Source organism: Catharus ustulatus, chromosome 6 (assembly GCF_009819885.2).
Source record: "Catharus ustulatus isolate bCatUst1 chromosome 6, bCatUst1.pri.v2, whole genome shotgun sequence".
NCBI lineage: Eukaryota > Metazoa > Chordata > Aves > Passeriformes > Turdidae > Catharus > Catharus ustulatus.
The window spans coordinates 39,903,650-39,916,612 of NC_046226.1; the positions used below are offsets into that span (position 1 = coordinate 39,903,650).

General features: G+C 45.0%; 2 protein-coding genes across 6 annotated transcripts in view; both read right to left on the reverse strand.

The window, feature by feature from the left end:
- CKAP5 (cytoskeleton associated protein 5) overlaps positions 1–2,534 on the reverse strand; it is a 55,033-nt gene extending 52,499 nt beyond the window's left edge. For 2 of the 3 annotated variants that reach the window (XM_033061809.2, XM_033061806.1), the window contains exon 1: positions 2,433–2,534. The gene's annotated coding sequence lies outside the window, so the exon portion shown is untranslated. Of the gene's footprint in view, positions 1–2,189; positions 2,331–2,432 lie in introns of all 3 variants that reach the window. The other variant, XM_033061808.1, reaches the window with a different exon arrangement.
- Positions 2,535–5,452: 2,918 nt separating this feature from the next.
- The window catches only part of LRP4 (LDL receptor related protein 4), a 78,795-nt gene continuing 71,284 nt past the window's right edge, over positions 5,453–12,963 (reverse strand). For 2 of the 3 annotated variants that reach the window (XM_033062940.1, XM_033062939.1), the window contains exons 33-38: positions 12,821–12,934; positions 12,407–12,530; positions 11,370–11,437; positions 10,687–10,774; positions 10,021–10,162; positions 5,453–8,270 (exon numbers count right to left, since the gene is read on the reverse strand). In XM_033062940.1, the coding sequence (XP_032918831.1) occupies positions 7,935–8,270; positions 10,021–10,162; positions 10,687–10,774; positions 11,370–11,437; positions 12,407–12,530; positions 12,821–12,934 (872 nt within the window). In that variant the 3' untranslated portion in view covers positions 5,453–7,934. Of the gene's footprint in view, positions 8,271–9,386; positions 9,456–10,020; positions 10,163–10,686; positions 10,775–11,369; positions 11,438–12,406; positions 12,531–12,820; positions 12,935–12,963 lie in introns of all 3 variants that reach the window. The other variant, XM_033062941.1, reaches the window with a different exon arrangement.

The following is a 12,963-nucleotide window of genomic DNA, read 5'->3' on the forward strand; positions in this document are numbered from 1 at the left end:
GACAGCTGCTGGTAGTGTGGAACAGAGAGGTAGGAACAGGGAAAAGGGAAGCAGATGAACACTGACCATTATTGAGAACCTTAATTAAAGGTTTGCAAGCATTTACATCTCTTAAGTGTCCTTCCAGTCATGCATCCTACACAACAAAATCCTCCAAATTAGATAATTAAGATAGTTATCTCTACGCCACAAAACATTCAGAGCAGTTTCTAATTGGATGTACTGTTCAAATTGTGAATAGTGACACATAAGAAGGGGCAAGCAGAAGTGCTACACATGACAAAACTAAAACATGAAAAAGGATTGACTGAAGGAGCATACAACATACTAAGTACTTTTCAGCTGCAAATTTATCACCAAACACACAGTGAAACAATTTATAACATTCCACTGAAATTCGGGTTTTCTGCATTGACTATTAAATAGAAACAAGATCTTCCCATTTTAGCAAACACTGGTATGAGAGCACAGCAGACTATGTGGCAGACCATGTCTTCAGAGGCAGAGGCCCAGCTTACATAACTGGCCCATACAAGGGGAAGGACAAGAGCCAGCATGAAAGCTAGTCCAACAAAATACAAGTCCTATGTGTACAAGAACCAGTAATCATGTTCCATCACCATGCATTTCCTTTTTCATATTAGAATATCAAGGGAGAAACCTTCCATCAATACAACTCTAAAGCAGACTGAATAAAATTAAAAAACAAAAATTTCTTCTAAAACTCAAATTTCTTTTCGTCAAGTTGTCACATAATTCTTTCCTCTAGCAGGTCCCCTAGTTAATGTGCACAACTTTGTGTTTTTGAGAACTACTTTCAAAACATCTGCAACCATTTGTTCAGAAACAGTCTGTTTCTGACCTGAAGGCCATATGCCAGTGATTCTGCTTTGATATATCACTCTCTCAATGTTGCTTATAAGGCTTAGCCCTATCACAATTTTTGAAGTAGGAAAAAAAACAAATGGTGAATCTGTAAGTTCAATGTGGGGAGAAGCTACCAAAACAGCAAAGTTTAAAGAAAGGCCAAGCCTAAGGCAAGAACACCAAACCAAATTCTAAATTTTGCACAATCAACTGATCTCATGTTGGACGTCAAGGAGTCAAAACTATACAGACAATTTACATTCAATCATTCTACCTTCAGAGGTGAACCTTTCTCAAAGTTTTAGTAACAGACTTTTAGAATACTCCAATATTCGATACTCCATGGATTCTGAAGTAAGAAGCTTTACAGTTTCAAACAAATAGATTCATTGAAAGCCTATGGCAACATTTTCTTTAATGCACAAGTAATATATTAGGAACAGCTCCCATTGCTGGTAGCTCAACATCCCGACAACTACTCATCCCCTTCTCACCTGCACAAGGCAACTCGAACTGCACTGCACTTCAGCAGAAAATCAAACACTAAAATCAGCAAAAACCTCAGAACAATCAGGTAGATGATACACAATAAACCAGTTAGAACACTGTAGCACATATAATTTTTTTATTATTAGAACAGACTCCTGGTTTGCTTAAGGCAAACAGAAGTAACATTCATCAGCCTCTGTCATCTGAACCAAAAACTTTGGGACTCCGACTGACAAAGAACCAGTACTTCTGTATCAGTGACTTCTGTACACCAACCTGGAAACTATTGTCTTTGGAAGAATCACAAGACTGTCTGATTCAGAAACAGAATCAAATGAAATGCGGGAAAGGTGTGTGTGTGCAGAAACAGGAGATACACATGTCTATCCAGCCCTTCCTCGCATATACTAGAGGGGATTCCCTGGTGAGGGGCTCTGGCAATCTTAACATTTGCCCCCAACAACACAGCTACGGAAACAAGAGGTGAGCTCGCGCATTTGATTTTAAGACAACAATCAGCCCAAAGAACGTTTTCCTTAGGACATTCTAGAGGGGGATCCAATCCTGCACGCAGCCTCAGGGAACAGACAGAAGGCGCCCGGTCCGCATTCCCCTGAGGGGTGCCCGGTTCCCCCGCCAGGCCCAGCCTCCCGGCCGCCTCCCACGGAAAGCCCCCAACAGCAGCCCCAGCCCCACAACGGTCGGAGGCGGCCATAGCGGAGCCGCCGAGCCCGCGGCTCCCACCGGCCACATCGCGCCGCGGTTGACGGGCGGCCTGAGCGAGCTGCACCTCCACGGCGCGGTACAGGCCGCGGCCCCTCGCCGCTACCAACCGCGATCCTCACGCCGCCAGGCTCTGCGGGTGGATGCCGGCAGGTGGATGCCCGTGGGCCCGGACCATCCTCGTACGGAGATACCGCGCCGCTGGGACTGCGCCTCCACACGGTCCCCGGGAGAAACGGGGAGGCTTGGGCCTGGCGACGGAGGAAGGCCTAGTCACCCTCCCATGGGCACAGACAGCGCACAGGAAAGGGACCGGGGCTCACGGGGAAGGGGACAAGGACGGCGGGTCTTACCTGGACCCGGCGGGTCGGGCCGGAGACGGTCCGGCGACTGCTCGGCGGGGTTTGAAATCGCCAGCACCGCCCGCACCTCCCAGTGTCCGCCGCGCCCATTGGTGGCTGCCGGCCCCGCCCACGCTCCCGCCCGCGCCCCTTATTGGCCCGTTTGAATCCGGCAGGCACAGCGCGTGCTCTCCGCGCGCCCCCGAGGCGGCGGCACCGCCGCTGGAGCGCGCACCCCGCTCGGGAGGCACCGAGCCGTGCCCGTCCGCTCTCGGCCGCCGCCGTGACCCCGGGGGCGGTGCAGGAGGGGACTCTGCGGCCGGAGCAGCGCCTGGCGAGACCCGCTGGTCCTAAGACAGGCCGAAGGACCCTCTGGCAAAGGGCTAAAGCATCTCGGAGCTGATGGATTCGGCCTGGGGGAAGATCCTGTTACAGAGGAATGGGCCCTCTCTTGCCTATAGTCAGTGAGTTTGCAAAAGCAGCAACTCAAGAAACGACTGAGAGGAGACCTCTTCAGTGTCTTATCAGTATCTCAAGGGAAGGGGTTTTAGGATGGAACCAGGCTCTGCTCAGTGCTGCCAAGCAATAGGACAAGAGGAAACGGGCAGAAACTGATGCATAGGAAAATTCCACCTAAATAGGAAGAACCTCTATAGTGTGTGGGTGACCGTGCACTGGAAGATGGCCCAGAGAAGTTGTGGAGTCTCTGTCACTGGGGATCACAGGATCTGTCTGGACACAGTCCTGTGCCATATATTCTAGGGTGACCCTGCGTGTTGAGGGAGGTTGGCTCAAGTGACCACAGTATCCTCTCCACCCTGACCTGTTCTGTGAACTGTTTCTGGAGCACAGTGTGTATTTTTCTCCTTTGTTTCTTCACTTCAGCTTTAAAAATTGAAGGAAAAAAAAATTATGGGTAATCAGTATAGAAGACAAGGGACAGCAGAGTGCCAGGCACTCAAATGCAATTAATCGTACACTGCCCTCTCCTCACCATGCCATATAAGAACCATCAGGTTTTTGAAAGTCTGGAAATTTTTTCATGACCTGACTGAAATGGCTTCTGCACTGTGCTTCAACTGTGAAATGAGCAGAAATAGTTATTTTAAATGTTTTAGCTAGTTCTTTCATCAGAAAGGGACAGAATATGTTACAAGATTGGCACCAGTACTGCAGTGTGTTATTAGTGGATGTTTCATTCATTACTCAGCCTTTTGCACTATTTAAACTCTTGGTTATAAAAAGAGGCAACAGAAGCTTAAACAAAACGTCCCACAGAAAGAAAAAGTAGCTCTTCAGAGCTTTATTTTCCACTTGGCAGGGGCTTGAGATCTCTACAAGCCAAAATGAACACCCTGTCTGCTCTTGTCATGTTAAAGAGGGGGAAAAAAGTAAGGTGGGCAGAGTGAGAGGTATTACGAGTGTGAAGGAATCTGCAAAAGTGAGTGTAGATATTGGGCCCTTGATTCAACATCGCAGAGGTATAATGTGTGCTACCATCAGGTTTCTAAGAACTCAAATCTGTTCCTACCTTCTTGCTCCTCTCAATGAAGCAAAGTTGAGGTTCTGTCTGAACAGGTTTGGGAGCTCCCCATTCGAAGGTGAGCCCAAATAACATGCATGATTCACAACCAAAAGCCAGCCAGAGTGGTTAAGAAAAGCTAAATTTATATTAAATTATCATCAACCCCTAAAATATTGAACACAGTGGTTAAATAACTCCAGAAAATCCAATGTCTCCAGTGAGTAACGTTAAAACCATTACACAGGAACACACGGAAATCACTGACATTAGCTTGGGACAGACGAGAGAGGTTTGCTTTTTACATAGTAAATCAGTGCTCAAGAGATCACCCTCCAGTAGCCTTTCTACATTCTTAACATCCTAAGTGCAACGAGGGTCTTCTCTTCCCCAGAATGGGGAACCATGATGCATCCCCAAGGAAGCGTCTCACTGGGGCTGTCTCTAGGAAAAAGACACAAATTTCTGCCCACCTCACTGGTAGAGGAGGCTGTGTGCCATTTTATTGCTCCTTTTCACCATAATCATTTGAAGAAGGGAGCAGAGAGCAGTTATGAATGGTTGTTAGGCTGGAGTGCGCAGGGTCTTTCCTAAGAAGCAGCAGAGAATATTGATCAAGGTGGAGATCACAAACACCGTGAGATGTTAAAAAGACTGACTGTGTTTTTCCTTTCCATTCCACACTTGGAGACACTCCAGACTTGGACAGCAAGTACAGTAATTTCATGATTATAAGCCGCACGTCCGGGTGTCGGCAACTGTCTTGGGTTACAACACAGAGTGTGATAAAAGGTATCTATTCTATCACCATCTGTTGAGGGTGGGGGCAGTGATCCTTATCTCAATGGCAGATATTCTGCTAATGGGCCATCCATTGAAACCAGGGGGGCATTGTTCTTTATCTTTTCACAACCCATCCTTCCTCCAGGGAGTCATTTTCTGCTAATGGCCATTGAGTCCCACTGTGGGACTGATAAAATTACTGCATCCCATTGGAAGTTGCTCCAGCCAGGGGGAAGAGCCCAACATTTCTTACCAAGATAAAAACTGAGGTTTTGGGACACTAAGGGAGCCCTTTCTCCACTGGACTCCAGAAGAAAACCGGATTTCTCCACATCACCACTGGACCTCTGGAGGGAAACTGCACCTTCTACAGGACCACTGCTCCAACTGAACCACATCTGTCACTGCAAAAGGACTACAGCCACCATTTAATGGGACTGCTACCAACACCCTGCCTGACGGGGTGTCAGGTTGTACTCTGACTTTGTCAGGGTTTGGAGTTTGTTTCTTTGTGGTACTGTATTTCTATTTTAATTTCCCTAGTAAAGAACTGTTATTCCTAATTCCCATATCTTTGCCTGAAAGCACCTTGATTTCAAAATTATAATAATTTGGAGGGAGGGTGTTTACATTCTCTATTTCAAAGAGAAGCTCCTGCCTTTCTCAGTAGACACCTGTCCTCCAAACTAAAACAGCAACTTTGTCCATATATAAGCCGCACCTGATTTTAAGCCACACTCCAGGTTCGGACCAAAATTTTAATCAAAATGGTGCAGCTTATAATTGTGAAATTACTGTACTCTGACAGGCTGACTTAAGTGACAGGTCTGGGCAGATGTTTCCCTTCACCCCTGTCCCACCTCAGGATTTTGGTGCATGGTCACATAAGCTATTGGGAAAAAAAAAGCAACAACCCATTCCAAAACCCAAAGAAACCCTGCTCTCCTGTAAGTCAGAGCCTTCCTCCCCAACCTCTTCACCCCCAGTCCTGACACCCCTGCCCCTAAACATGGTTTCTGATCAAATTAATCCTTCTGCCTACACTTGAGCCCTCCGGTGTTGTCCCTGTGTGAAATGGCTTAGATGGGCAGGGTCCATGTCAGTGATATGCACTCCTTTCTCAGCTTCCAGTTGAGTCCACACCTCAATTCAAAAGCGCCTCTGCCCAACAAAATCAATGCTTCCAAGGCTGGAGTCAAACAAATAAATAATTAAATAAAAATCTAATTAAAAAAAATAAAAATAAATCCCTCTGGGAGTAGGGAAGAGTCCCACATTAAAACAGGGAAATCCAAGCCTTAGTTACAGTTCATTTTCCACACGAATATACATCAGTCAGCCCAATGGTGCCATCAGTCAGGGACAGAGGCTCAAGCCACCTAGCCAGGTCAAAGCTGCAACCTTCCCCTATCAACAAAGCTATCTCTGCTGTGAAAAGCATAGGCAACTGTTGTGTTTTTCAGGGGTAGCATGCAAGCCTGTTATTACATAAACAAGGTTCGAGCAGAGTAGGATGATTCTCCTTTTCAATCAGCTGAAAAAAATACTGCACGGGAGATGGACCCTCCCCCTACCTCTGAACCATACCCCAGTGTATGTTTTGCTCTCTTTACACCATGGGTGGGAATGTACTTGACCTCTTTCCAGGAGATAAAAGAGGTTACAAAATTTGCATTGAGAAATTCTTCACTGGGAAATTCTGCTTCCAAGGATCTGGCTTAATATTTTTAATATTTTACCATGTGATTTAAGGGGTTAATACAAATTTCATTTTTGAAGAAGTGTCAAGCAATATTTTCTCTTTTTTCTTTTTGAACAAACTGATGACAAGAGAGTATTAAGAGGTGGCAATAGTCCTTCGGAGCATGCAAGACCCAGTTCCAAATGCTGCTAGGTTTTGGCTGCAAGGGTAGTATGACATTCCCTAAAGGGTAACAGTCTTGGAGGCCAGAGAACAACTAAATCTCATGCAGCTGATGGAAAAAATTATTTGGCAAGGAGAGCTATTTAGTGGTAACAGAAGAACTTAAAGTGCAATTCTATCTGATAAACAACTACTTAAAATGGCCCTTGCAGCTCCCTGATTGTTGTCTCTCATTCTAGGTCAAATGGGCTCAGCCTAGTAATAAAGCAGTTCCTAACTGTCAGCACTGAGCACTCCCATGGGAAAGACTTGACCTAGGAATTCTCTCTTTTACCTTATTATGGTAATCAAAGGTCCTAAAGGCCAAAATAATTGGGACCTTGCAGAATTGGGACTAGTAGGGACCTAGCAAATTTTTCCTTTCCTTTTTTTATATATCAGTTATGCAAAGATCAGTAAAATTTAGGTCTTGCTGAGATCCATTTGCTCCTATTAGCTCTGTAGAACTAAGTAAAATACCAATCTCTTCTGGCCTCAAGTTCAGCAGACTCCAGTACCCACAGGGTACTGAATGGTTCTGAAAAGGCCACTTGCTGACCTTGTTTTTCCAGAGCAGAAACATGTTTTAACAGGAAAGGGGAGAACAGGAGCAGTGTCCACTGCCAGCAACAGACACAGTGCTCCAATCTGAGCATTCCTTAAAGTTTTCAGTAGCAGATATGAAAGTAAGAAGTGATGCTCTCATGAAGTGAGTCTTGGCAACTATGGTTACCCTATTTATGCCTTTACAAGATGACCTGATGCTGTGTCAGTGTCCTCTTAAGCCCCAAAGTATATCCCATCTACACCCATCTCTCTCATGTCAGAGACCCCTCAACACAAAGCCTCAAAGAGTGCTGCTAGTGCTGGAATGACTAGGGGTACTTCTGTGACCAGGAGCCAGCAATGAGGCAGCTCTGCTCTCTTCATGGGCATTGACTGTGAGCTGGATGGCACAGGACTTGCAGGTTGCCAGGGAACAGAGACTCCGAACCAGATTCAGGCCAGACGAGTCACTGCAGAAGTTAATGTGGCAGCTTCCAGGAAAAGGGAACATATAAATAAACCACAGACAGTGAAAATGAGTCAAAAGGGTCTCTGGGTTCCAACCAACCCACCCATCCTCCTTCTCCAACCACAACAATACAGCTGCCCAAGCTCCATGCTGAAAGGCAGTCCAAGTCTCAGGCCCCTTGTGAGAGAGGCTGGTCTCTGTGCCCTTCCTTGCCAGGCAGGCAGAGTCCTGTCTTTTTTGTGCAGAGCAGAGGGTAGGGAGAGTATGACTGTTTCCAAAGTCACATGTACTTTAGACCTCGCTCTCTGTGGAGGGCTTGCGTTGGTGTTTCCAGCCTGTGTCTGGGAGCGAGCCCCGCCGCTCAGGAGTGGCTGCTGCTGTGTTAACACTGCTGCATTCAGATTGTTCTTCCTGCAGCAGCTGCTCAGTTTCGGTGTCATCCAGAGAACCAGAACTAGCCTGGATAGAGACCGTATCCGTCTTCATGCAGACGTGGTCCCGGAGGATCCCTCCACGGGAGCTCCGAATCTGCTTAAGGTCATCCCATTCGGAATCATCACCGGATAAAAGGCATATTCCCTCCACAATCTTGATCTTCTCCTTAGTGTAGCTGTGGTCAGGACCAGTCTAGGGAGAAGACAGATGAATTTAAAATACGTGTCTATGGAAAAATATGGCAAAGAGGAATGCAGAGCTGGAATGAAGACAGTGAAGCAGACAAAAAGCTGGACCTCCATATAAACAGCCACTGGCTTTAACTGCCACAATGACAGAACCCATTTCAAGCTTCCTTTAGCTCTTTAACATGCCCAGATGAGTCCTCCCTGTGAGGGCTCTCATTCCAAACTCCATGATTCTTCTGTTGTGGAAGGGGAATGAGGATGAGGCTGCTCTTCTCATTCAACTATACCACTTCCCTGACAGAAGAGAGTAAGAACACTGAACCTTTAAAACAAATGAAAAAAATCTCCACTCCACCAAACAAAATTGGAAGCAGAAACATACAGAAAACCTCATAGTAAAAGGAGGCAGGAGATCACTTCTAGGTTTGCAAATCTTCACATCTGAGTCATTCTAGATTCACCTCTCAGGAAAGCACAGCTGGAATACCGCTGTTGAGCCCAAGTCTCACAGTGACACAGATGAAGGAGATTATAGGGAAACAACGAAAATCATCAGAGGCTAAAGGGACCACACTGAGATTAAAGTAGTGAAATCTAACTTGGCTCACTGACAAATGAGGAGCATCTGATCCACCCCTGAGGAGAAAGTGGAGGGGGTAGGGAAATATACATCTGTGTATATAAAGAAGCATCGGAATGAAGAGAAAAGTGGAAAGGATTTAGATTCCCAGATAAATAATCCTGGCTTATCCTTAACAGATAAGGCTAAAATGGCTTGAAGATTTGGGGAATCTATTGCATAGTACCTTTGGAAAACGGTAAGGGAAAACTGCCCTGCATAAGTCTGTGATCCCTGCCAGAGGAACTAAGTGATCTATCAGGTAATCATAAATAGCTCTAACAGAAACTGTCTTTTTAAAATATCACTGAGCATGAGTAGCCAAGGTCCAGACCAAAGAATCTGGCATAGAAAATCACTTACACGTTCCTGACAGACAGTAGAGCTAGTTTAAGGACATAAAAGCAGGGTGGGGAAAACCAAGAAAGAGCAATTAGTACGGACAGTGCTTGAGCCATACAACAGAGCTTGAGTGAGTTCAAACACACACAGCAGTGATACCTGACGTGAGGATGTGGACGGAAATCAGAAGAGGGAAGATGAGAAGCTATCTGAGTGATAAGAGAGCTTCTGAGGAGAAAAGAGAGGAGAAACTAAGTGCTGCAATGTATCATATTAAACTCCTTCCATCATGTGGCACAAAGTATGGACCTCTGAAGAACCTTTAAAAAGATCTATTTAAAAAGGTCTCTATTTTTTATCCCTATCCCACCCCTTCCAGGCCATGCACAGCCATGAGCCACATTCTTGTTACCAAACCCTTTCTGGCTGCCTGGTTCCTCTGGTGACTGTCCAAAGCAACCTTGGTGCCACAGTCACTAACCAGGACCTGTATCCAAGACAATTCCAGTTGGCTCATGTACTTTTGAGGGCCAGCATCCAACGCAAATGAAACAGAAGACACTTTGGGAGTGGGTAAGAAGCAGAGAACTAAAGACAGGTCAAATTCACTACAGCTCACTGAGGAAGCAGTGCTGCTGGCTGATCTTCACAGCAGTCTGAACAATTCACTGATGCTGTCCTCCTATGTCCTAGAAGTAAATGCTCACAAGTTGCAATGCTTCCACATAATGAGGCCTGTAATACTCAACAGCAGCTTGAGCTGGGCTCCCATGTCCTTAGTAGCAGCTCTTACCTCTTTCTTGTAGCACAGCTGGTTGTACATGGTTGGTTTGGGAATAGATTCAATCTTCACCTCCTGGGTAGATGTCCGATATGAAGGATTACTGTAGGTTAGGTTCCCCAAGCCAGGGTCCGTAAACTTGGACTTATTATGCCTAGAGGGACAGAGCTGTCAGAAAAGTCACAGGAATCTACTGCCAGGATCCAAAGTTCCTGAATGCTCAGCAAGTGCATGGCTCCAGTCATCTCCACTGTCCCTCAAAGAGAGAATCCTGGCTTCACCTGACTCTTTAGCTACGAGTCCATTTATTAGCTACCAGTACAGCAAGGCATTGCCATTTAACTGCAAAAGCTATCATGGCAGTAACTGGTGAAGTTATCTGTCAGAAGCACATGAGCTCATACATTGAGATACAAATTTTCTCATATGCTTGTCCATAACTCGTAAGCTCTCTGCAGAAAATTTAGCCAATAAGGTTTCAAATAGTAGAACTGCATGGCCAACACTTTTACAGGCACAGGACTCAAATCCTGTGCAAACAAAATCATCAAGCACTCCTTCCAATGGAGGAAAAAAAGGACTGTAAACGACAATAAAGATTTAGTGCTTTCAGGAGTTTTCTTCTCCTACAACCTAAGAATCTACAATTGGCCAGGAGAGGGAAAATAGATCACTTACCTATATATAATTAAAGCAGCAATAAGCAGCAAAATAAACAAGATGCTGAGAAGACCTCCAATTATGTAGCTGACGTGCAGTCCTTCTCCTGAAAGTGAACACCAAGGGTAATTTATGCAGTCATTTTATAATACTGACCTTGGTGTAATGCCTAATGCTGGGGCTTCACCCATACAGAATTATGTGAACTAAAATGTCAGCACATTAAGGTTTAGCAGAGGGTTTTGTTTGGCTTCATATGAAACAAACATATGGTAAACTTTCCACCCACCCAGGCCCCAAACCAAGGAGCATCAAGATCTTTGTAATGGGGCTGTAATGGAGGAGTTAGACCCCCTTGCAGACAGGTTACTCCTGCAGTGGGAAGCAATTACCACAGTCAAACATCTTCAACTAAACACAAAGGAGACAGTCAAAAAGAGTATTATTAATGGGAAGAGCCCAATGGATAAGGTATAGGAAGACAGAAAATGGAACTATTCTTCAGACCAAAGAGTCATTTGGAGAAGTCCCCATCTAGGTTAATGAATATCTATAGAGGTATTTTGCTCTACTCAGAGGGCATTTGAATAATTCAAGAATGAGTTTCAGAAATTTCAGTTTCATACACTACAGACTGGAATGCCCTGAGGACATCTGGAGGAACAACCCTGGTGGAGAAGAGTTAAAGGAAAGCAACTCACCCATGGTGGCCACCACTGCCTCGTTGGCACGAGTACACAAGCCTTGCCTAGCATCTTTGTCAGAGCAGCTGAATGACAGAAGGACAGTTATTTACTGAAAGTAGAATCAACAGTATTAAAGGTATGAAAAAACAGGAAGGAATGGGCTATCACTTATATCCCTTTCCTTTCCAATTAAAAAACACAGGTCTTCCTTTCTCTTCTTCAGTATTCTCCATACAAAAAAGAGACAACCATATACATACATATATATAGGGGGTGTGCATGGATTTATTGATTATCTGCAGTATCTTTATACTTGATTCATTCTAGATTCACCTCTCAGGTACACAGGTGTACTCATATCTTTCAGGAAAATTTCAGCATTGGTGCTGAAGCAAAAATCAAAATGTCTGAGTCTGCACAAAGACATTTCTGTCCAATAAATCATACTCAATAAGTGCAAGTTCTGCTCTGTAAATAACTCAACCATACAGTATAAAGCCCCTCTTTTGCTGAGCTGTATAAATAGCAGGCTGTAGGGAGTTAGCAGAAAAGAGTCTCTTAACTACCTGCATTGTAACTTAAATGTTAGAGCTGCAAAGGTTCTGTTCTGCCCCAAGCAAGCCATCCCATTCCCAGGGGAGAACCATTTCCTCAGCTGTGTGGGTCTAGTCTGAGATGTTTTAGTGAACTGAAGCAACATACTCCTCTGTCCTTGCCTCAGAAACAGGCTCTCAAAATCAGGAGATTAAAAAAATCAATCAAATTAATTACACATGGGCTAAATTTTAACACTTCAGTACAGTTAGCCTACACACACATTTCAACAAAACAGACAGAAAGAATCTGCAGCTGTTCCTTGCTGTCTCAACAATGATCTGCACCTTTGTCATAACAGTTTAATCCATTAAGAACATGAAATCTGGAGCTGGAATATCCTTTTTTGGCTAGAGATAGGCATATTTGGATGATGACAACCAGAGGGGGTTTGCATGTGGCACCTTGCACAAGTTGGCACTTTCACACCCCAATCTCAAGAGAACAAGAACACTTACTTTCCTTCCACTGTTTCCAGAGATGTAAGAGGTTTGGTTGTTGAAGCACCTAGTCTGCCAGGCGGTGTTTGACTTTTTTCCCTTACACTGGTTGGTTCCGGACCAAGAGGCACCACACCAGGAACTAGAACAACAGAGAAAAATAAGCAGGACTCTTAACTTTGTGGTCCAAGTCTGATAGGCCAAAACTCTCTATAGCTTATATGAGCAGCCTTCCCTCCCCAAACCCAGTCTGTCAGCAGAAAGGAGAGAAGGCGGCTCTATTGCTCACAATCACTGGCCTTAGTTTGAACATACAACTCTGCATAAGATGTATACACTGGAGAGCCTCGGCTGCTCTGGTGGCCACTGCATAAGCAGTATTAGTAGCTCACTTGGGGAAGCTACTACACAAGTGACATTCAGTAAACTCACTGGTAGAACAAGGCCGCCCATCTGGTTCATCCGGACACGCACAGACAAAGTCAGAAGCCCTGGCAAAGCAGAGGTGAGTGCAGCCTCCATTGTTCACTCCACAAGCATTACTACCTGGAAGGAACAAACAATTTTCTAAATAT